This window comes from Capsicum annuum, chromosome 7, assembly GCF_002878395.1.
Source record: "Capsicum annuum cultivar UCD-10X-F1 chromosome 7, UCD10Xv1.1, whole genome shotgun sequence".
NCBI lineage: Eukaryota > Viridiplantae > Streptophyta > Magnoliopsida > Solanales > Solanaceae > Capsicum > Capsicum annuum.
Window position 1 is genome coordinate 218,230,255 of NC_061117.1, and position 25,279 is coordinate 218,255,533.

Sequence of the window (25,279 nt, forward strand, 5' to 3'; positions counted from 1 at the left end):
ACTTGTCGATGTGTTCCGCCTTATTTTAACCTAGTTACATAAATGGCTTCTTTATGTAATGTAATGTCATGCCTTAAGTAAGTGAACAATGACTTTGCTGGTCCCATTCTTTATATTATTTTAACATTAAAATACCCGCCTAGATGTTCATTCAACTTCCTTTTTTGATTTCCATAGTGAAAAAGTTCCCTCTCCCATTCAGAAAACACAAGCATCAAAAGCGAAAGTGATAAAGATTACATCCCAAAAGCAACCAAAAAGCAAATTCACACTTTGACACCAAATCAAAAAAGACATGTATATACAGTCAAGATCCTATTTTTATATTCTCAGTCTCATGCATTCTTGTTCCTCTACAATCCCAAGTGTTTCTTGGTTTTCTCTAATATGGCGGAAATTGTTCTTGCAGAACCAATTCAAGAAAGTATTGCTAGTACAAGCAGAAGAGTTTACACCACAAACAATGAAAGACCCTTCACTAGATCAATCACGTATGGGCGTGATCATGTGCCTGAGCCCTTTGATAGTGAGAAGTTGCCAGTGACTTTGATATCGGAGATTCAAAGATTTCTTCGAGTAGCTAATCTTATCGAGTCAGAGGAACCTCGAGTGGCTTATCTTTGTAAGGCTTTATCTGAATATTTTCTTGTGTGATATCTTGTTTTAGTGGTAGAGTGCCATTCTTGTCTGTGATGGTTGTGGAAAAGATTTTCAGTATAATTCGTTGATTTCGAAGTGGTAGTTTTATTACTACATGTGCATTTGTATGCGAAAACAGTCGAAGTATCCACAAGCTAGAGATTTTCAAATTCAACTTTTCCAATACATTTTCCTTAGATAGTACTTTGTAAGTTATTCTTAAAGTACTACTTATATAAATTATTCCCCAACTTGTTTGGGACTAAGAAGTAGTTGCTGTTGTTGACTTATTGTAGTACTATGTAAGTTATTCCCCTACTTGTTTTGGACAACGTAATTGTTGTTGATGACTTGTTGCAGTTCTACGTACGTTATTCCCCTACTTGTTTGGGACGGCATAGTTGTTGTTGATGACTTCTTGTAGTACTATGTAAGTTATTCCCCTACCTGGTTGTGGCTGAGGCGTAGTTGTTGTTTTTGACTTGTTGTAGTACTGCGTAAGTTATTCCATTGACCATAAACTGTGGTCAAAATTTGTAGAATTTCAACACAAATCTGAATAATTTACTGGCTATTTGAACATTTATGTAATTTTTCTTCTAACAATATGTGGTTCTCCCTTCAACCATTTATTATTCCTTTGCTGCAACAAGGAAGTTGTTTGAATTTACAGTTTGGTTAGCAAATATTTCTGTATTGTTGAGATTTTACATATCACAAACAGTATGGCCTGATTTTACATTTAATCTTTGCTAGTTTTCATCTTAGGGATAAAATTTTAAGAAATATAAAGAGTGAATAGTAGCATGTGTATTGGTTAAAATTCTTTGTCATCTATATAACCATAATGTATAAGGAAATGAATGACCTAAACAAATATTGTTCATAATTTGGGTTTCTCATTCTTCTTCTTAGTATTATTGTGCTTATTTTCTTTTTGGTGGTAAGTGGTTAATCCAGTTTTCTTAAGCAGGTCGGTTTCATGCTTTCGAAGTAGCGCATAATTTGGATAGGAACTCGAATGGCCGAGGAGTACGACAGTTTAAAACTGCTCTTCTTCAACGGCTAGAACAGGTACACTCTTATCTTCAGAAAAAAGGACAGTTAGTCAGATACTCAATCTGATTATAAGATAGCTGTGGTGAATTGCTATGTTGTCCAATTTTATGAACTATAGGATGAAGAATTTACTCTTAGGAAAAGGAAGGAAAGGACTGATTTACGTGAACTTAGATGTGCTTATCGCGAATATAAAGACTACATCATCAAACATGGTGGAGAGAGTAATCTCGAAAATAGGTAATGATTCCACTCTGTCAGGGGTGCTGATATCCTTATAATTATCAGTATTTTCAGTAATGTTTGAGTTCTGTTCTCTTAACTTGCATAGAGAAAGGCTGACTAAAGCACGTGTCGTTGCTTCAGTATTGTTTGAAGTATTGGATACAGTTTCCAGAGCAGCAGGTGTTCAGGTTTTGTTTATGCGGTTACCTTCTCTTGTTACTTTGATTAACTCAATCTTTGGTTTACTTACTAATAGAACCTTCCATGTATCTTCTTATTAGGCTCTAGCTGGGAGTGAAAGTAGTGATGCTAAATCCGAACTCTTCGTGTCATATAACATTCTTCCTCTTGATCAAGGAGGAATTCATCATGCAATCATGCAACTCCCTGAGGTATGTATGGATAGTTAGTGAGTTTGACTGGCTAAATGGTTTTGACTGTGGTGGTTGCTTCCCCTCTTTTGCCCAAGTTAGGCGAAAACAGCCTATTTACTGGCCAATTTTGTTTTCTTTTCTTCCCTGTGGAAGCTCATATGATCTTAATGTTCCACAGATTAAAGTTGCGGTTGCTGCAGTTCGCGATGTTCGTGGTTTGCCTTTCCTGGATGATTGTCGAAAACAAGAAACCAACCTGGATATGTTTAAGTGGCTCCAGTTTTGCTTTGGATTTCAAGTACTAACCTTTCTCACATTTCAGTTCATATATTCTCCGTTCCACCACCATTTCTTTCTTTATCCATCTTTGTTTGCGTCAACATATTAAAAGCTGGAAATTTCATCATTTCCTATGGACTGCATGACTTTCTAATTCAACCATTTTATCCTCCCTATCTATGGCACCAATAATTAATATCACTTTTCTCTTGTCAGAAAGGGAATGTGGCAAACCAGAGAGAGCATTTAATTTTATTGCTTGCTAACACGCATGTTCGGCAGACTCAGAAGCAAGTAGTTGTGCCCAAGGTGCTGTACTAGCATTTACCTGGATCTTTCTAGTTAGGTGTCATTTTAATCAGCTTTGTTATGCTTACTTTCCTGGTATTAGCTAGGGGATGTTGCTGTTGATGAGCTGATGAAGACGTTTTTTAAAAATTATACAGATTGGTGCAAATTCTTGGGACGAAAAAGCAATATTAGGTAAGATAATCTATGACATGACGATAGACTTCGAGTTCCTTCTGCTTTCTGAAGTTGTTTCCCGTCTTATTTCATATCACTCTCTAACATAGTTTTCGTTATCTCTTCGCTCTTCAGGGTGCCATATCTGAAACAGGAGGCCCAACAGTACAAACTTCTGTATATAGCTCTTTATCTTCTGATATGGGGAGAGGCTGCTAACTTAAGGTTTATGCCAGAATGCTTATGTTACATGTTTCACCATGTAAGTTAACATTTTATATCCTTTCTATAAGGGCGACTTCATATAAGATTGACTTGCAGGGAAAGTAGTTCTATTTCCACTCTGAACGCTGTCCTTAGAGGTTCAAATAAAATTTAGATACTTTATGTTGACGGTTCTAATTTCCTCTGTAAAGCAATCCTTGAGAAGGTAAGATCATATCTTGCATATTGCACCATGATGATACTGTGTGTTTGAACTTAGTGATGTAGATTACTGTTTTTTCCGGTAGTAAGCTAAAACGGATACTAAAAGATATAAAGAAAGGAAATAAGCAAGTATTCAAGGATATGTGCTAGATTATGCATCTTCTTTTGAATAAAAAGTAAAAACCATGTGCTCATCGTCAGTAATATTTTGTCTCAACGAAGAGTTAGACATGCATGATCATTGATCATCCATCTGCACAGACTTAAGCTAAAAAAATGATAGATCCACATTGACCCTTGATACAGATAATATCAAGAATTTCACTATAAAATGTTATTGAACCTGCAGTCGTTCATTCATGATTTGAGCTTCACAAATCTTTTGGAGATTGAAATCCAACAAATATTCTCTTTCTTTTGCCTTTATTTTACATGCAATGCAAATATTGCTCAACAAGCATATTCTCTCTTGTAGATGGCATATGAGCTGCATAGCATTCTAACTGGTGCTGTAAACATGACAACTGGAGAAAAGGTCATGCCAGCTTACCATGGAGATTCAGAATCTTTTCTCAACAATGTTGTGTTTCCGGTGTATGAGGTCATACAGAAGGTACGTCAAAGTTTAGACATGCATTTACATCTCATCTCCATAATTTCAGTTTCTAACCTTGTCCATGAAACACTTAAGGAAGCAATGAAAAACGGAAAAGGAACAGCTGATCACTCGACATGGAGGAACTATGATGATCTGAATGAATTCTTTTGGTAGGCTACCTTTCTCTTAATGCCAATCTTATATTTCAGTTAAGGCATTCCTAAACATATCAGGAATTTGTTGTGATCCACTGGTTGCCTTGCTGTTTCAGGTCTACAGAGTGTTTTCAAATAGGTTGGCCCATGCGTCTGGACCATGATTTCTTTTGTGTAGGATCTCCAAATAATGTCAAAGTTAAGAAAGAAAAGGCTTCTGTTACCAACCTTGAAGGTAACAAAAAGGATGCTAACGATGATGAAGAAATGGGGGTAAGATAATCGGTTAACATTTCAAATTATAGAAAATAGTGTACATAGATGCTAGAAAGCATCCTGACATTTCATTGATAATGCCAGTTCTCCTTTTATCTTAATGTATCTCGTATTTGTTTTGTTACCTCTTTCCCTTTTTTTGTGGAATCAAGAAAAATGCACTTTAAAGCCGCTTCATTGCACAATGTCTATGTATGGTCTATGGGGAAGGATAAATTGGCTTTTTCTTTAAATGATGCAGTTCTATATATCAATGCATCGTATTCCTGTTTGTTTTGTGTATCATGGTCACATATTAGCTTTAAAGGTTCTGTATATTGGTTCTGATTACATATAGTTTTATGATTTCATCGACTAAAAAGGTTATCAAATGTCATCCTTCAGAAAAAGCCTCTCTACCTCCACGAGGTAGAGATAAGATTTGCGTACATTCTACCTTCCGAGACCCCACTTGTGGAATTTCATTGGCTATGTTGTTGTTGTTAACTAAAAAGGTTATTAAATGAATTGTAATTACTGAAATGATCAAAAAGGAAATGTGAGTTCATCTATGCTCTAAGGTGGCTTTTGATGTGGCAACATAAGTTATTTGCTTCTCTCCTATATGCTTGTCCATCTTGACAATGCAATGTTGGGCTTGTTGCACCACTAGGACTACACATGTGCAAAATCAGTTCTCTTGTCCTTATGTTTGAGATACTAAAATTCCAAAATTACAGTCTCATTTTGCGGTCTTCAGATCTTAGTGGATGAGGTGCGTGAACCAAAGTGGCTGGGGAAGACAAATTTTGTAGAAATCCGTTCATTTTGGCAGATTTTCAGATGTTTTGACAGGATGTGGAGCTTTTTTATCCTATCACTTCAGGTGTGTTTGTGAAAGAGAAGATATTAACAATAGCTTAAGTATACATTCTTACCAAGTTACTAAGCTCCATTTTCTTTTTCTTCAATTCTCGACCTTTTTTTAGGCAATGATAATTATGGCATCTCATGATTTGGAGTCTCCTCTGCAAGTCTTTGATGCAACAGTACTCGAGGATGTTATGAGTATCTTCATCACTTCAGCGGTTCTTAAACTTGTAAATGGTATGACTACTGAGTCTCTTACTATAATATTGTCCACCATTTTCATATTTTATTTGTTTATTATCTACCTACCTATTGTAACTTAAGACAAAATATATGAATAGATTCTCATTCTTGCAGTTATTCTTGATATCGTCTTTACATGGAAAGCTCGATGTACAATAGACCCTAATCAAACTCTGAAACATGTTCTGAGGGTGGTTGTTGCTATGATGTGGACCATCATTCTTCCCATATATTATGCTAGTTCTCGTAAAAAATATACTTGCTATTCGACACAAAATGGGAGTTGGCTCGGGGAGTGGTGCTATTCTTCCTATATGGTTGCAGTTGCATTCTACTTGATGACCAATGCAGTTGACATGGTTCTATTTTTTGTGCCTGTGGCCGGAAAATATATCGAGACCTCTAATTATCGGATATGCATGTTCTTATCCTGGTGGACTCAGGTAAACTTTTAGTGTCCTGATCCTAGCATGCACAACTCTGTTGGAGTAATGCAGTCCAAGATTAGGGCCTGTTTGGATATACAAAACAATTCTATGTTGCTTTTTCAAAAATCTTGTTTAGTTATACATTGCGTCAATTTCACTTTTCTTGGTTTTCAAAATGCAGCCTAAGCTATATGTTGGGCGAGGAATGCAAGAAAGCCAAGTATCCCTTCTGAAGTATTTCCTACTATTCCTACTCCGAGCCTATTTTTTTTATTTGACGTATTCTCTTGAGTTCTGATTAAACCTTATTTCTGGTTTTAGGTATACCATTTTTTGGATGTTTATATTAATAAGCAAATTCATATTTAGTTACACATTTGAGGTGAGTGGTTCTAAGCCTTTTTATTGATTTACAAGCTAGTATTACTAATTAGATCACCGACACGTCCAAATACTTGAATGTAAAAGCAGTGAATCAGAACATAAATTTATTTTTTATGAATAGCTTACTCAAATATTGTCTACCCAACATTTTTAGTATCTTAGTGTTGTCTGTCTAAAGGAACACGCGGTCGATATCATCTGAGTTTTAGGACACTGCACTCTTTATCTGAATTATGAGTAGAAATGTAGAATAGTATTGGTTAACTTTTGATGAAATATCCAGATAAAACCACTCATATCACCTACAAGACAGATCATGGCAATCGGAGTAAAAAATTACGACTGGCACGAACTTTTCCCTAAAGGTTATTGTCTAAACCTTATCTTCTTAAGTAGCCGAAGAGTGTATATATGTCAATCCTCTGAATGATTTCTTTCCAATTTAGTCAAGAGCAATGCTGGTGCAATAACTGCTATATGGGCTCCAATCGTACTTGTAAGTTATATTATGATTTCATCTTCTGTTTCTGATGCCTCATATTTTCTTTTAAACATAATATTTTCGAGCTGATTAATCTTATTGTTTCAGGTATATTTCATGGATGCACAAATCTGGTATTCTGTCTACTGTTCCGTCTTTGGCGGAGTGTATGGAATCCTCCACCATCTTGGTGAGGTGAGTTGTTTTTAGTTAATTTAAACCATTATATGGATACTCTCATCTCTTTTGTTTACTACAGATTCGGACGCTAGGAATGCTGAGGAGTAGATTTTACTCATTACCTGAATCTTTCAGTGCTTGTCTTGTCCCACCTGAAGCAAAAGGTTCTAGAAACATCTTAATGAATTGGCTCATCCCTTTGACGTTCCAATTCCAAAAGGTTTTTACCATTGATTTTTTAAGTTTATTTATTAATATTTTATAATTCATTCTCATCCCTCTGGAGTTCCGTTTGGCAGAACTTTCACTTATCAGAAAGGGAAAAGAGCAACGTTGTGAAGTTTGCTCTTGTGTGGAACCAGATCATCAGTAGCTTCCGGGAGGAGGACGTGATAAGTGACAGGTTAATTATGTCTGTTTAGCTTATTGGACATGCTGTTCTTTATAAACATCTAAGACTGTAATAACTGACAACAGGGAGATGGATTTGATGAAAATACCGGTATTACCAGAATTATTCTCTGGTCGAGTTTATTGGCCCATTTTTCTTTTAGCAGATAAGGTATCATCTTAATCTTGGAGCTTTATCTAATTTTATATTAGTCGACATCCTATTGATTACTGTTTGACTTATCCTCCATCTGCTGGTAGCTTGCAAACGCGTTATCTATTGCACGAGACTTTGAGGGAAAGGATGAAATGCTTTTAAGAATAATAAAGAAGGATACATACATGTATATGGTTGTGATAGAGTGTTATGAATCGCTGAAATACATCCTCGAAATTGTTGTGGTTGGTGACCTTGAGAGAAGGTATTTAATATTGAAATTAATACTACTGAGTGCTTTCTGCATTTTCACTTTTTTTTTTTCAATTTTAGACTCCTATTCATGACATGGTTGTCCACTTTTCAGGGTTATTTCTGGTATATTAGATGAAATTGACGAAAGTATTCAAAGATCAACACTTCTCAAGGACTTGAAGATGAGCGAACTGCCGCTTCTATGTGCTAAGTGTATTGCTTTACTTGAACTTCTGGTAAATTTGCACACAAACATCAACCTTTTGCTCCCTTCATATTACTGATTTCTTCATCTGTCCGGCTCATGCTTTCCATATTGACACATTGGTTTATCTAGATTGAGGGAAATGAAAGCCTTCATAACAAAGTCATATTGGCAATTCAAGATATCTTTGAGCTTGTGACAAGCGATATGATGTTAAATGGATCAAGGTTAGATGCCTGAAGAATTTCAAGTCATCGTATCTTATATTATGTTGTGTCTAACTATCCTTCATGGTTGCAGAACATTGGAGTCACTTGATGCTCAAATGCATAGTGAAGAAGAGGTCACTGAATTTTTTGTCTGGATTGAAGAACCACTGTTTGCATCTAAGGATTCAATCCATTTTCCATTGCCAGATAGTGATTCCTTATTGGAAAAGGTGTTCCAAATACTTTACTACTTATGGTTTCCTTTTCTTGTAGTGTACTTGCGAGTACTTATCATAGGCTTTTACACACGATGTGTACCTCCTCCTAACTAAAAGCATACACGTAGCTAGACAAACCTATTGCATGTATGAAGAGTAATTTAGTTTCAATTGTAGATCAAGCGGTTTCGTTTACTGCTTACTGTCAAAGATAAAGCACTGGATATACCGACCAACTTGGAGGCTCGTCGGAGGATTTCCTTTTTTGCCACTTCTCTGTCTATGAACATGCCGAATGCTCCAAAGGTGCGGAACATATTATCATTCAGGTTAGATCTCATCACATTTACTTGATACATTTGTTACTTCGCATAAAGTTCTTACTCGTATGTGGAATTCGGTTTCATAATATCATCAGAGAAAATGAACTACATATTCCAACTATTAGGCATATATCTGATATACTCATATCTGTCATATCATATATATCAATTTCCTTAAACATGTTTTTTAACAGCATCGTCATTAGAAATGGGTAATTGGCTAGCGAAAACATATTTTTCACCATCGGAGATACAACTTTAAGAAGAGAATTGTTTTTCATGTGAATTACTTAAGGTAGTTACGGGGACATGTTTACTTTACAGTGTTCTAACTCCACATTTCATGGAGGAAGTCAAATTTACAAAGAAGGAGCTCAATTCAAGAAAACAAGGGGTCTCTATCCTTTTCTATATGAAAAAGATATTTCCAGGTTGCTACGAAAAGACTTCTCTATGACTTTAGAGAGTGAGAGAGAGCTCCTTCCATCTCATAAGTTAGGATCCAATTTTGATTCACTACATATTTATTTCGATTATACATCCTCAGATGAATGGGAAAACTTTTTGGAGCGCATGGAAAGGGAAGGAATAGATGAATCTAGTGACGAAATTGAAGAAGAAGAGCGTAATTGGGCTTCTTTCCGTGGACAAACTCTAAGCAGAACAGGTGAATTTATGTTTCATCTAAAAGTTATCTCTATATAAGCTGAAATTTAAACTTTGTCCTTACCAGAAATGTTCTTTATATGTTTTTCTTTCTTAAACCGAAACAGTCCGAGGAATGATGTACTACAGGAAAGCACTGAAGTTGCAAGCTTTTCTTGACATGGCTGAGGATGAAGGTTGGTCATACTCATATATTTTGATTTTCTCCATACCCCGATATTTGGCTCAAGTGAACATCATCTGCATGTTTCTGTCTTTCCCCAGATATCCTCCGAGGTTATGATGCAATTGAGAGGAAAAACGATACATTATCAGCTCAACTTGAAGCCTTGGCGGACATGAAATTTATACATGTTGTGTCTTGTCAAATATATGGATTACAGAAGACTACTGGTGACCCGCAGGCCCAGGACATACTTAATTTGATGATAAGGTACTTTTTCCAAGTGAAACTTTCATTCTGGTTACTTTTTGTACTTGATCAGATTTTTTGGCAATTTAATTATGTTATTTTACGGATGTGTTGCTTAAAGGTACCCTTCTTTGCGTGTTGCTTATGTTGAGGAGAAAGAAGAAATTACGGCAGACAGGCCACGAAAAGTTTATTCATCTATTCTAGTTAAAGCTGTTAACGGTTTTGATCAGGTATGACAAAGAATCCATCAAGCGGTTGAATACATTAAGTAGCACCATACTTGTCAGTTAGAAAATGATTTGTTATCCCCCGGTTCTCATGCTACTTATGGATTTGTATACCTTCTCCCCATCTTTGTATCCACGAGTTCCTGGGTGTTGTTATAGTTGTGTTAGTTACAGAATCTCGCAGTTAATAGCTGGAATTTACTAAAAGAGACTTATTCTATCTCTCGTATGTTTAATCACATTGCTAATCTACTCTATATGCTTAGAAAGTTTGAAAACCTGTCTTTTGCTCAATATTTTTAGACACTTCACTGTCAATATGTATATGCCTTCTCAAGAAATGCAGTAAGGGAGATGTATATGTTGGTTTCATGTTTTATATATATGTATATCAAATGAATCGATGCTTATTCTTACAAATCTTTTTCAACTGTTTTAGGAAGTATACCGCATAAAGCTTCCCGGACCACCAAATATTGGAGAAGGAAAACCTGAAAACCAAAATCATTCCATAATTTTCACACGCGGTGAAGCCCTCCAAACAATTGACATGAATCAGGTATTCGTCAGCATTATGATTTTGAAAAAGAATTAATCTCGTATATTTGTTCTAATAGCTTGTTTTTATAGGATAATTATTTGGAAGAAGCTTTGAAAATTAGAAATGTCTTGCAAGAGTTCCTGAAAGACCATGGTCGGCGTCCTCCCACAATACTTGGCATGAGAGAACACATATTTACGGGAAGGTCAGCATCTAAGAATTGTGATTACTGCGACCTTATTTTGAAACTATTTAATACCTTCACCCCAGTAAAAGGCCTGCTTTACTTTTTCAAGACTTTGACCATCTGTCTCAAATATTCTAAAGTTAGCATTTGCGGTTTTCTATAGTTTTTTTCTGTTGTCTTAAAATTTGAAAACTTTTACTTTCAAAAGCAAATTGCCTATGTTTTTGATGAATCTTAATGTGGTTAAGTATGTTATCTGGAGTTCATTGTTCATTGTTACTTTTCAATGTGGAGATGGCAGGTTCTACACTTGTCTTAGGTTAGCGCTACTGTAGCATGTATTTGAAAAGAATGCCATCTTTAAGCTGTAAATGTGCATGGGGAATTCCTTGCATCATACACTATCAAGAATATTTTTGCCTATTGTGCTAAACTAGTTAACTTTAGAAAGAGGAAATAGATGTTAAAAGGAAAATAAGACTTACCAAGAGAAATTTTTGAGTAAAATGCTAAAGAAACTTTCATCTTGATTGCAGTGTTTCTTCTTTAGCTTGGTTTATGTCCTATCAAGAGACCAGCTTTGTCACCATTGGCCAGAGGCTTCTGGCTAATCCACTCAGGTAATTTAAGCCCCTTTTCACATGCTTACTTTTATGTAATAGTAGTCAAATGACTAATAAGGAAATTCTATGTAGGGATGAGAGATTAGTTCTACATTCCATTTAGTCAATGGTAAAAAACAGACCTAAGCGATCACCTTTTCGCAAGTTTCATACTTAAACTATCCATTGTTCTATTAGTTTATCTAAACCATCACCTTTTCACGAGTTCCAAACCTCAACTATCACTCGCTTTTTATTAAAACACACGTCAATGTTAAGTTGGGCTACACGCGCTTGTTGATGATTGGGGAACAAATATTTGGCCAACTCAGCATCAAGGCGTGTTTTAATACAAAGGAAGTGGTAGTTTAGGTAGGTAAAGAGGACAACAGATAGTTGATGTATGAAACTCGCGAAAAAGTGATATTTTAGGTGTATTTTCTACCATTAACTCTATTCGTTTCCGAAGTCCGATTGTATTTTTCTTGTTTAAAAGCTCTTTGCATGAAGAAAACAATAAAATACATAATGTTCTATTCAGATTGCTTACGGTAATTTTCCTTTTCCATCGGAAATTTCAGGGTCAGGTTCCATTATGGGCACCCGGATGTGTTTGATCGAGTATTTCATTTGACAAGAGGTGGCATTAGCAAAGCATCCAAAACAATCAACTTGAGCGAAGATGTTTTTGCAGGTATTCCAGTTAATGCAAAATGTTTATTGGACATCATAGAGTTGTATAGATTAGAAAACACATGACACTCTTATATAATATAGGATTTAACACCACTCTGAGACGGGGATATGTCACGTATCTTGAGTACATGCAAGTTGGAAAAGGTCGTGATGTAGGCCTTAACCAGATTTCCAAGTTTGAAGCTAAAGTTGCAAATGGAAACAGTGAACAAACAATCAGCCGTGATATGTACCGCCTTGGCCATAGATTTGACTTCTTCCGAATGCTTTCTTGCTATTTTACAACAGTTGGATTCTACTTCAACTGCCTGGTAACTACGTCAAATCCTGTGATGTATCTTCTTGTTGCTGTCTTTGAGCATGAAATTTGTTGATTAAGTCACTAATCAATTCGAACATTTTACTTTGAAAAAACTGTGTAGCTTAGACTATGTCATCCTTTGGGTCGAAGGGAGTACATTATGTGTTTAGTTAAGAAATTTACAGTGAGAGTTCTTATATTCATTCAAGCATTTCAGTTTCCATATTCTCTTTGCCTTCTTAGTTACACTTGGCTATGCTGATTTATGTCTCTTTTAATTCCTGCTGTCAAAACTTTGCAGATATCAGTGATTACGATTTATGTGTTTCTATACGGTCAGCTATACATGGTATTAAGTGGTCTACAAAGAGCACTTATTGTTGAAGCAAAATTGCAAAACATAAAGTCACTGGAAACAGCTCTAGCTTCTCAATCATTTATCCAGCTTGGACTTTTAACAGGATTACCAATGATCATTGAGTTGGGACTTGAGCGTGGGTATCTTAATGCCCTTAAAGATTTTGTTCTCATGCAACTGCAGTTGGCTGCTGTTTTCTTTACGTTTTCCTATGGAACAAAATCTCATTACTATGGCAGAACAATTCTTCATGGGGGTGCCAAATACAGACCTACAGGTCGTAAAGTCGTGGTTTTTCATGCCAGCTTCACTGAAAATTACAGACTTTACTCGCGGAGTCACTTCATCAAAGGATTTGAACTTCTGCTTCTGTTGACTGTTTATGATTTGTTTAGGAGATCATATGAGAGCAATATGGCATATGTTTTAACTACATATGCAATATGGTTCATGTCATTTACTTGGTTGTTCGCACCATTTCTGTTCAATCCTTCTGGATTTGATTGGGGCAAGATATTTGATGACTGGAAAGACTGGAACAAGTGGATTAATCAGCAAGGTGGTATAGGGATACAACAAGATAAAAGTTGGCAATCTTGGTGGAATGATGAACAAGCGCATCTTCGTCATGCAGGGCTATTTTCGCGGTTAATTGAGTTACTCCTTTCACTAAGATTTTTCCTTTACCAATATGGACTGGTGTATCACCTTGACATATCCAACCAGAGTAAAAATATTGTCGTCTATGTGCTCTCATGGGTTGTCATTGCTTTTATTTTCCTCTTGATGAAGGTAAGCTTAGCTTCTTCCTGCACATTTACCTTAATTCTCAATGTCTCTTACAATGCTGGCATACTTCCCATGATTGAATGCCAAAAGAAATATTAAATTAGGGTAGTAGGTCAGCAGGAAGTAGAGCGAGCGTTGTCTAGCTAATCACTCCATAATAGTAATCGTGGTATTACTCTTGTAATTTCTTGTCCTTAGATTTTGTTATTATGTGTTATTTCTTGTATTTTGATTATCATATTATTTTGTTGTAGTTACTGTTCAGCATATTTTGTTATGTTTTCACATCTGTTGCTTTGATTTGTTTTTCCTTGAAACGAGGGTCTATTGGAAACAACCTCTCTACCTCTACCTCTGAGATAGGGGTAAGGTCTGCATACGCTCTACTCTCCCCAAACCCCAGTTTGCGGGACTATGTTGCATATGTTGTTTTTGGCTGAACTTTCCTTCATGACACAGGTACTGAATATTGGAAGGCGGCTTTTAAGTGCAAACCACCACTTAACTTTCAGGCTGTTTAAAGCTTTTCTATTCCTAGGAGTTGTGGCTGCTATTGTTACCTTGTCAATCATATGTCATCTGTCTGTCAGAGACTTGATTGTCTGCTGCCTAGCGTTTCTACCAACTGGTTGGGGCTTGATATTGGTAAGTGCATTATATGTTCTTGACATTTTGCTACATTTACCTTCTCCTCATCCTGTTTTTTGTCACGTTTTTAAATCTTTTCTTATCGCGTAAATGGCTGTTTTCTTCAGGTTGGGCAAGTAATGAGACCCAAGATTGAAGGTACTGGATTGTGGCACTTCACTCGCGTGTTTGCTCGAGCTTATGACTATGGAATGGGTGTTGTTCTTTTCGCGCCTCTAGCTTCATTGGCTTGGCTTCCAATAATTTCGGCTTTCCAAACTCGGTTTCTGTTCAATGAGGCTTTCAGTAGAAGGTTGCAAATTCAGCCAATTCTTGCAGGAAAGAAGAAGCATTAGTGATCTCTACTTGACATAAACTTGCATGTACACATATTTTTCCTGTTAACTGTAGAATAGCAAGATGTCAAGGTTACTTCAGCAAAATAGTAGTAGATAGTTATATATATATTCTTTCATGTACAGATATGGTACTATAGTAGGCTATTGTGCATACATATTGATGAATAATACACATTCTTAAAATCTAATCCTTCTTGAAAGTTATGATCTTTCAGTAAGTGTGTTTATTCACACAGAATAATTGCACAATTTATGTCATCCTACCTTTGCTGTCCTCCTTGTCTGGTTACCTCGAATGTTTCAGATTCTGAAATCTTTGCATAAAAATGATACTTAGGGGTCGTTCTGTACGAGGATGAGGAATAATAATCTCGAGATAAAATATGAGATTGTTCAGTGACCTGTAGTGAAAAATCAATGTAGAGACGGACACATGGAATTCGCTGGCATCTAGAAGAAGGAAAAAAAGAGTAACAAGGAACTGGAAAATCCACAGATGTTCTTTAATGAGCTTACAAACTTAACCAAGACAAACTAGCATTTTATAATTATGTTATACAGTGAAGAGGAATCCAATAAGGAAAGATAATATTCACATTTGGTCTTTACAAAATTTCCATCATACAAAACTTGAAACCACAACAAAACAATGTACATTGAACTTATCCTACACTTGATTCAAACATGAACCTAATACGGGCAGGACATAACAACATATACATTTAGAAACTGTACAACGGGGGAAACTGAGAAAACCTTCCTGTTATAACACATTCAAAGCTCACTTCATTGGTCTACCTTAAAACTTGAAGACTGACCAAAGACATGATTTTCTTTCGAGTCCATTGCTACCTCATCTGGAGCTTCGATGCTTTCATTAGGTCTTATTATGGTGTCAGAACTCTCAATACCGGGGCTGTCTGTGGAAGTGTTGCCAACTGAAGGTGCTCCAGCTTGAGGAGAATCAAGTGATGAAGGTCGAGACTCCTCATCAGAAGAATCAGATTCCTCAGAGCTCAATATCTCGGTGTCTGATGATTCTGGTTCTCCTTTAGATTTTTCTGATGACTTCCGCGATATCACTTTCTTTATGCCACCACCAACTGACCTGCCAGCATGTTTAAAGATTTTCTTTGCCTTGTTTCTCACTTTTCCCTTTTTGGCGCTTTTGGCGCTTTTCCCATTTCCTGCATGGCTCTCTTTTCCATCCTCCACAAGTGCTGTTGCCAACGATGAAGGGGAAATGGTATCATCCACTATAATCTTCACTCCAATTTCCTTGGCATTAACTGCCCTAAGATTCGCGTGCGGAGATGAATCAGGCTCCCCAAGATTGCCAGACTTATCCTCTTCTCTTGGACTTCTGTGGAAAAGCGAGCTGATCTTACGTAAACCCCTGTGCAAACGACTTGGAGAATCTGGCTTACTTCCATCAACACTTTCATCAAACCTCCATTCATTATAGTGAGAGGAGCCCCCTGATGTTGACTTAAAACTTCCCTTAGAACTACGATTCCCTCTAAGAACTTCTCCATCAACCCTGCTCTTTCCCTTTCTTGGTTCCCATACTTGTGCTACTTCACTCCCTGGGTGGTGTACCCATATACCAGTCTCCCGTTGCCCTTCGATATTAATAGGTTCAAACTTATCTGCAGCTTTGGAAGATTCATCAACTGAATCAGTCGTTAAGGAGCTTCGTTCAGTTTTATCCATCTCAGCAGATTTGCTATCCTGCTCATTGACCACACTTCCACTATCATATGACTGCTCCGAGCCCTGAAAATTGCTGAAAACTTAGCACTTACCTATTTTCCGTCTTTATTTATCATTGATATATTACACCTATTCCTCAGCACCATCATTTTGGTTCAGTGCATTCATCCATTATAGAATTATGAGTAATGCAAAGCATTTTCAGATGCAAAGAAGATTGATACCTGAGAAATCTTTGCTTCTTAACATTCTAATTTAGTGTTCGTGACAAATTGCACAGGAGAAATATATACCTTTTTGGCACAGTCAACAACAGTAATGGCAACATGCAATCTCCCCATTTTGATGTTCTGAAGAGATAGCCACATATCATGCCTCTGGCCATCCCTAAAATTGCAGATATTGATGGAACAATCTCTAGTATTAAAAAAAAAAAGAGAGAGAGGAGGTAAATAAGTTAAATGGTAGATGACTGAAAATCAATATAATGAAGACACTTCTCTATTTTCCCAGCCTAAGATTAAATGAGCTTCACGCATCTGTATATCAATAGTAGCATTGCAAACAAAATTGTTAATTGAGCCTTTCTTTTATTTTTGTTTTCCATTTTCTTTCCTTTTCCAGAGGATTGAAGTGCGATCTGCAGGAGTTAACTACCAAATCTAAAAACAGCAAAACCAAACAATTGAAGGTAATGAAATTTGTCTGGCAAAATCACTATGTACAAAGGGGCACAAGGCATTCTGATGTTTCAGGTCCCGCAAGAAGAAACGTGAGTATGAGAGATCTCCAGATGCGAACAAATGATAAAACAAAAGTCAAAAAAACTAGTATCACTATTGTTCCACGTATCATAGTACCATTGCAATCAAATTATAGCACGAGAGACGGCTGGAGCACGCCGCCAAAAATGATAGGAAAAGTATGAGCACAACATGTGTATGGAAATAGAGTAAGCCTCTAGATGGTCAAGGGGTGAAAGGTGGCTAGTAATTAATTTGCCAAGAAGAGAATAGGACGAACCCCAATGTATCATCAATAAAATGGTCTTTGTCACGAACATCAAAATTGAGCATGTTGTTAGGAGGCTCCCACGTGGAGACTGGAATCTTGAACTCCTCATTCCATTTTGGAGTCAATGTCTTCTTCTTAGTCTTACTCCTGAATCTGCAAGGGCCAAGGTGCCCCTTAACATATGGATCAGCCAATCCTGAAAAAGACCACCCCGCTTTTAGGCATACATTTCTTAATAATTTGACAGTACAGTGAGACTATTTTCTACCTACCATTTAAATCTGATGGCTTCATGTCAGCTGCTTCAATCACTTCCAAAATAACAAAAGCGACGGGCTCCTTAGAATCAACTGAAAACCAGTCCTCTGACAAAATGAAGAAAAAAAAGACTTACATAGCAGCGACGGAACATATCAAATTGAAGTTGATCACTTCGAAACAGAAGCCCGACAACTGTAATCTCATATATTTCCATCTAGACAAGTTATGCAGCATACACAATTGTATTATCCACATGAAAGATGATAGCTGTTGCCTTAGGAACTATAAGCATGGAATGTTCAAACCAATGAACTCCTCCACTAACTGAAAAAATTTCGAGTCCCTTCTTACCTTATGTTTTTAGACATCAAATAGACTAAATTGTGATTGTACAGGCTTTGTCCTGATCTTTTATCTTGTGCACACAATAATCTAACAAATTGTGGACATAATACTCTAAAATTTACATACAAAATTACACTCACACTAACAGTGTCAACTTTGAATGGAAAAAAGTTGTGTGCTCTGCACATGACTCTTTCATTACTTTCTTTAGCCTTTTGAAAAGTCTCGAAACTCATTTAAACTTATTTGTCCATTTTTTCTGAACAAAACTACTAACATAGAATCAAACCTTAAATATGCATATAAATTAGAATCAAACCTTAAATATGCACATAAATCTTTTTAAAATATTACCAAACATTAGTTCTTTTAATTTTAACAATATTTATAATATTTTTCATGGAAAATTGATATTCCTATCTCAACTAATTGAAACATTGTTTAATTATAATGGAGTAATAAATATTCAAAAAATGAAAGTTCTTTTTGTTCTTGAATGTTGATAATCTCTTGTACTTAAAAATCTATTTAAATTTCCTGTAAATGAGCTGGAATCGATTAAATTGGAGCAGACCAAGTATGGCCGGGGGGCACTTGGCTAGGATGACCATTACCTGGTTGCGGAGACACAAACTTCTCAACATCAACCACCAGCATGTTGGGCTGCAAGATGTAACGGAAAACTTGGTCTTAGTCTAAAAGCTCTTCATGAAAGCCTTTTTTTGGGCACATGGAGAACACAATACATGATTGTAAGCAATTCAAAACATTTTCGGCAACTGAAGGTTAAATTCTGCAATTTTATTACACTAGAACGCAGACACGTGACTTATTTGAAATTTTTGTCACCATTCTTAAGCATACCAAAGTCTAAATTACACGTCTACAACAAGCATATTAAGGGAACAATATAAAACAGAAGACAGAGACTCAAATATGAACAAACCGCACCTCGACAAGTGTCTCCTCAAAGGCAACAGTTAGAAGTTTATCCTGATAAGGATGACAAATAAGTCTTAGCAAAACTGTACAAATGTTAATTCAAGATTACACGGACACAGAGATACTCATTGAACTAACCATCCATCCAGCAATTCCAGGTAGTTCTGTTACATCAAGTCCACGCGTGAAAATTGGCTTCACAGTCATCTGAAAATAAGGAGGCTCCACAAAGCACACCCGCAAACGACCGAGAAATGGCCACTTCCTTAAGAACTTAACGCCAACCAAGACCTACATAGAACAGTGGTACTTCTGAAAATATAATTTTATGAATTAAAATATGGCCATCAAACAATACAAGGGAACAAAAGAATTGAGAGGAAAAAAAGTATATCAGTTAAACCGTAACACTGAACATAGTCTAAAGTGATCACGAGCTTGCTCATTCCTTGGTCTGCTATGTGTGTGCCTAGAGAACCTAAAAAGATGTACTGATTTGTTTGGCTTTCAGCACGGAATGCCATCCCTTGCAGTTGAAAAACTTGGAATAGAAGGGAAGCTCACTTCATTTGGTGCGTCATGTGCAAGAAATCAGGAGAAGATACGAACAACTTGGTAATTTATGTCATGTAGCGCACTCATGCACCCACTGACTGTAGAGCACAATATGGGATGTGTGTGCTATTGAATGGGTAATGCCTACTTTTGCAAAGACTTGCCAGAGAGTTATGAATCTAAAAGGAAGAGGAGGAGTACAGCATGGAAGATAGCCAATAGAGCTACCGCAATCATATTAAAATACTTCAGTAGAAAAGGAAGGAAACAAGACTTCTACTTGTAAGCTTTATGAATAAAATTTTGTAAATCCAGGACAATTATCAAATGTGGATCCAAATTTTAAAGTCAGCGCGTGCAGAGTAGCAGTACAGCTACTTTTTGGTGACAATGAGTACAAACGTGGTACAAATATACAACAACAGGATCTAGGTTTGTTTTACGAATATATATATATACATACAAAGTGTTTTTATCCTATATAATGATTAAGATAAAATAGAAAGCTAAATATTGCTCATATATAGAGTGAGTAAAGCAGTTTTACGTGAAAAGAGGGTCATGTGAAACAGACTCGTTACAAATTTTAATGAGTTGATGCTAATAGTTAAGACCTTCAACAAATCTAACACTAAATTGATACTACTAATCTCCTGCCCCCACCTCAGTTCCCTCTTCAGTCCCAGGTTTTCACAATATCTTTTGAGAAGAAGATATTCACAATATTAATTGACCATTTGTCAATCACCTTTCCCTCGACATGCATGCCCAACAGATGCAACTTTGCCCACATCCCAAAGCCCAACCTTTTTCTGAGTTTCACGGCAAGAATTGCCCTCATGTCATCAGCAGCACGAAAATTCATTCCCAACTCCAGGACCTGCACAGATAGATATAAAATTACGCCTCCCCAAATACAGAACAAACGAGCAGAAACCAAACTGCTGACATCTATCAAAGATTTTTGGTCAAGACTACACACCAAGTGATCATCTCCAGTAGATTCACGAAGAACCCTCATTTCTGTGAACATAGGTGGGCTACTTCCCATATAGAGGTGCTGAATTACAGCTTCTTTCTGTATGCATAAGGGAAAAAAGTTACTCCTGATAACCAGCTCAGCAAGCAAATTAATTCTTCAGAGTAAAGTTAAAAAGGTGCTGGTCATGGCATAATGATGAACAATTGTAGTGTTGAAGAAAGCAGAACTGCTAGAATTCAAGAAAAAACACTTAACGAAGGGAAAGTATCAAAAATAGAAGCATTAAATGACCTGTGATGCATAGAATCCAGTAACTAAGAAAGCAAATTAAGTAGTTTTAGACTTTAAGCAGAAGGTACGCGTGGTTTGAACTCTTACAGCAGTCCAGGGTTTGTACTTCTGCAAAAACCATGGAATGATCGAGAGCAGAATTTTCTGTGAAACAATCTCCTCCATGCAGAGAGGCCAAATCTTTTCAATCACATAGTTTAACCATCTCACTGATTCAGAGTCTGAAAGTACCTGGCAACATCCCAAAAATGCTTAAAAACAAAAAAGTGGCAGCTCCAAAACCACTCTAGAGTCAGAAGTGAAGACGTTGCTTATTCTAGTTCATAATAGATCTTAGCTTAATAACGAAAACTCGAATCAAAAATTCAATCTTAAAGAAACACAGAGAAAAAAATAGGCAACACTTAAAGTTTGAAACTTCTAATTAACAGGAAGAATCAGAATAAATTCAGCCATATATCACTTTAGACAACTGTTAATAAAGCTTAAAAGTTCCCAAATCAATCAGAATATTCTTGTGCTTTTCCGCACTTCAGTTTATTGTTTTTGCCTGTTAACAACAACAATGACAACAATATACCCCGTGAAATACCACAAGTGGGGTCTGACCCCTACCTCCCGGAGATAGAGAGGCTGTTTCCGGAGGATCCTCAGCTCGAGTACAGCAAATAAAAGGAGGTATAAAATGGAAAACGAAAGTGAAGCAAACATAGCAACTAATAAGGAAACAGTAATGATTTTGCCAGTTAAATCCAACAATAGAAAGATGATAAAGTTTCCAAATCCATTACTACAATCTTCAACAGACCAAAAAAGGAAACAAAAAAACTAAGATTCAACAGAAAAGGAAATCAAATTGCTTACTCGCCGCTGAGAAGACTGTCTTTTTTCCTCAAACTGTAACTTCCTCCTTAATTTACTCGCATACAGCTCATGAACCTTCAAAAATATACATCACAACTTGATAAATCCACATCAAAAACTGAAAAATTGAAGCAAAAACAGCAACATAAGATGAAGAAACACAACAAATTGAAATAAAAACACAATCTTTTAGCTACTGTACCATATAAAGATAGATGAGAGAGAGGAAGTAAGCAAAAGGGTGGCAGCAATTGAATGAATTAAGCAACCATAGTGCAAGAAACACAATGCCAACATGATGAATTATTGTAGCATCTGTTATACTTGACATTTTGATCAACCCCAAAAGCTAAAATTCCCTTCTCTTTATGTACTATACACAGTTCTTGATCCAAAAATGATAAAGATTCAACTCTTCAAAACTGTTCAATCTTGAAAAGAATGTCTCTGAACAAAACAGTACGAGTAATTACCGGACATCAAAGTTCATTTAACTTTAGTTACATTAATTGTAATAGTATTCAAGAACATTTATTTCGTGTGTTTACGCAAAGTATACAGTATACACTTTGTATATGTATTGAAACTGCTGTCACAATGACTTGGGGGTTAGTCAAGCAAGTCGGCGGAAGGGAAAAAATTACTCCGTAGTAGTTAGTCAAGTTAATATAATACTCCCACTGTCTATTTTATGTGTATCTTGTTACTTGATACATTGATTAATGAAAAAAATATTTTCAAAGCTCATAGTTTAAAACAATTTTTATGCTAATATTAAATTTAAAAAAAGTTAAAATTAAATTGATTCTAATTATAATAAAATGATATTTTTTGAGACGGGGAGTAGCAATTTATACACAACGCCAGCATTATAAATCTGAAAAAGTGTCTCTGAAATTATTTTTTATTAAAATTTATATAGAAAAATAGGTAAATATTTTGAAATAAAATTATTTAAATCATTTTCTGGAAATACCTAGCATGTCTCGACAAAAAACCACGTTTGCACATGACAGAATTCGTGTAAGATAATGCTACAATTAAATTATAATTTGAAATTTCAAATTACTACAGCATCTCAATACAAAATATTTTAAATTTATAGTTAAATACCTATAATATTATTATATACTATTAAGAAGAGTGAAGAAGCGCTCTTCGTCAATATGTTTGCTTCTTCACCTGCTTTAGATACACTGTAATTTTAATATATTATTTCTAATTAATTATTTTAAGTCATTTAGATATAAAAAATTTAATAATATTTAATTAAAAAATATAGACATTTATGACATGTCTGTTTCAGGTGATTCAATGTAGTTTTATTATATCACCTTTAATTAATTATTATAAATTATTTAAATATTAAAAAATTAATATTATTTAATAAATAATAAAATAGACATAAATGATAAATTAATAGGACATTTTATATGAGACTCATTTGAAAAAAAATCACAAATATATTTGCTCTATAATTTTACTATATTAACCTAAATTAATTATTGTAAGACATTTACATATAAGAAAATTAATACTAATATTTAATTAAAAAAAAAAGTAAAATAGACATTTATGACATGTCTATTTCAGTTGCTTCAACCGTAATTTTACTATATCATCCTAATTAATTTTATAAGTCATTTAGGTATCAAAAAATTGATAATATTTAATAAAAATAAAATTAATATAAAATAATAAATTAATTCTTGATGTTTTAAATTAACATGACATCTTATATGAGACTCGTTTAAATTTTTTTTACAAATATTTTCTTATAGTAATTTTGCTATATCACTTCTAATTAGGTATTATAAGTCATTTAGGACATATTCTCTTCTGCTTCAGTCATAAAATTTGATTGACTCTCGAATTTATTTCACTGTCACTTAAATTGGAATAGAAAAAAAAAGTATTATAAATCATAACAATTAATATTTTAAATTATTTTAAGAATATAATTGACTATCAATATCATAAAAATTTGAATAAGGAGAGTAATATATATTATTTGAAAGTTACATAAAAAAATATTATAAATTACAATAGCTAACAATTTAAAATATTTAAAAACATATTAAAAATATGATTGATTATCTAAATTATATTTGTGTCACATAAATCCGGGGTAGTTTTGGCATTTTATAGTTTGCATGTTTTAATGTTTTAATTTAGTAATTTGTTGATCCAAATGATGTTTTCGAATTTAACATATTTTGAAAAATTATTGTTTGTTTTAATTAAATTATTTTATTTTGATAAAATATTATATATTTAAACATTATACAAAAAAAAAAAATTATAAATCATAACTATTAACATCTTATAATATTTTAAAAACATATAGTAAAAAATATGATTGACTTTTGAAATTCTAATAGTGTCACTCACATAAGTTGCGATAAAGCAAGTAACATAAATTATTTGAAATTACATTAAAAAGATACTAAAATCATAATGATCAACAACTTAAAATATATTAGTAAAAATTTGATTCTCTCTAAATTCTAAAATTGAGACAAAGTGAGTAACATAAATTATTAAATTACGTAAAAGGTATTATAAAGCATAATGATTAACAACTTAGATTATTCAAAAATTCATATAAAATTTTATTGACACTCCAAATGCTATTTGTACTACATAAATTGTGATAACGTAAATAATATGTATTGGATTCGTACTGACACGGACTACGATATCTAGTTAACAATATATAAAGGATACTCTAAATCTATCAAATTTTATGCATACATAAATTGTGATAACGTAAATAATATATATTGAGTTTGTGCTGACACAGACTACGATATCTAATTAATAATATATAAAGGATACTCTAAATCTATCAAATTTTATAGATACATAATGTCAAATTCAGACAGAAGCAACAGCCATGTTGTGATCCTTTTAAAATAATTTTTACTTAAAAGACTCACGAAAGTGTTCTCGTATCTATGTAGCTACTACTTCTTCGCTGTGGAAATTAATATTGATTATTCCATCAACTTCACATCGCTATATTTTTATATTACATATTATTAATTAAAGATTTCTTCTTTCTTAATGTACCTATGGACGATAAAATATATATATATATATTATAGATATAGCAGGAAACTTCTCAAGATTTACATCTCACCCAATCTTTTGTCTTTAAACATGATTAATATATTCCTGATAGCGTAGTTAGTAAATCAAATTAAATACTAGTTGATTGGAGTTTAGAGTCTCCATTTCCTAGAACGTCTCTTCTTTATTTTCGTTTATCGTAATATTTTAAATAGATTCTTTATTAAGCTTTTTCTTATATTACATATTATTGAACTTGAACTTAATTTGATGGACTTGATCTTAACTTATATTTGAATTCAAGAACTTAAAGCTTGATCTTGAATTTGAGCATGATTTGATGGACTTGGGGGACTTGATGTTGATTTGTGCTTGAATATGAATCTTGATGAACTTGTTTTGAATGCTTGAGTTTTTTTAGAGAAATTGCTCTTGATTAGAGAAATTGCTCTTGATCTTGAATCTTGATGAACTTGATTTGAATGCTTAAGTTTTTTAGAAAAATTACGGCGTTTGATCCACGAGCTTTCTCTTGCTACTTGTTAGAGTTTTGGGAGTCTCCTTTGAATTATGAGACCCCTATTTATAGTTCTAGGAAAGAAAGAGTCATGATAAATATGGACTTCCTTTGACCAATCAAATTCAAATGAC

The 25,279-nt window shown here is 34.7% G+C and overlaps 2 protein-coding genes across 5 annotated transcripts; one reads left to right on the forward strand and one right to left on the reverse strand.

Annotated features, from left to right (window-relative positions):
* Nucleotides 1-326: 326 nt before the first annotated feature.
* On the forward strand, nt 327-14,803 carry LOC107878546 (putative callose synthase 8). Of its 2 annotated transcripts, none has more exons than XM_016725564.2 (41): nt 327-622; nt 1,613-1,713; nt 1,817-1,938; nt 2,030-2,111; nt 2,205-2,315; nt 2,476-2,595; nt 2,793-2,885; nt 2,968-3,059; nt 3,177-3,303; nt 3,946-4,083; nt 4,162-4,238; nt 4,340-4,496; nt 5,239-5,364; nt 5,468-5,585; nt 5,706-6,034; nt 6,201-6,253; nt 6,341-6,401; nt 6,687-6,768; nt 6,850-6,899; nt 6,993-7,079; nt 7,144-7,284; nt 7,364-7,467; nt 7,542-7,626; nt 7,716-7,876; nt 7,979-8,102; nt 8,204-8,298; nt 8,372-8,510; nt 8,676-8,827; nt 9,146-9,252; nt 9,369-9,488; nt 9,595-9,663; nt 9,752-9,920; nt 10,021-10,132; nt 10,569-10,688; nt 10,760-10,875; nt 11,394-11,477; nt 12,041-12,153; nt 12,237-12,466; nt 12,758-13,606; nt 14,063-14,248; nt 14,359-14,803. In XM_016725564.2, the coding sequence occupies exons 1-41, from the start codon at nt 388-390 to the stop codon at nt 14,584-14,586; spliced, it is 5,865 nt and encodes a 1,954-aa protein (XP_016581050.2). In that variant the 5' UTR covers nt 327-387; the 3' UTR covers nt 14,587-14,803. The 2 variants fall into 2 exon arrangements, with proteins under 2 accessions (XP_016581050.2, XP_016581051.2); XM_016725565.2 differs by having other exon boundaries at nt 581-622; nt 2,065-2,111.
* Nucleotides 14,804-15,109: 306 nt separating this feature from the next.
* LOC107878547 (C2 domain-containing protein At1g53590) lies at nt 15,110-22,112 on the reverse strand. 3 transcript variants are annotated; one of them, XM_016725566.2, is made up of 12 exons: nt 21,759-22,112; nt 21,557-21,631; nt 20,780-20,923; nt 20,402-20,497; nt 20,168-20,299; nt 19,003-19,155; nt 18,874-18,915; nt 18,537-18,585; nt 17,589-17,681; nt 17,326-17,512; nt 16,596-16,689; nt 15,110-16,365 (listed from the first exon to the last, which is right to left on the reverse strand). In XM_016725566.2, the coding sequence occupies exons 1-12, from the start codon at nt 21,885-21,887 to the stop codon at nt 15,376-15,378; spliced, it is 2,184 nt and encodes a 727-aa protein (XP_016581052.2). In that variant the 5' UTR covers nt 21,888-22,112; the 3' UTR covers nt 15,110-15,375. The 3 variants fall into 3 exon arrangements, with proteins under 3 accessions (XP_016581052.2, XP_047271477.1, XP_047271478.1); XM_047415521.1 differs by having other exon boundaries at nt 16,596-16,719; nt 21,759-22,111; XM_047415522.1 differs by having other exon boundaries at nt 16,596-16,719; nt 21,557-21,674; nt 21,759-21,898.
* Nucleotides 22,113-25,279: the final 3,167 nt, after the last annotated feature.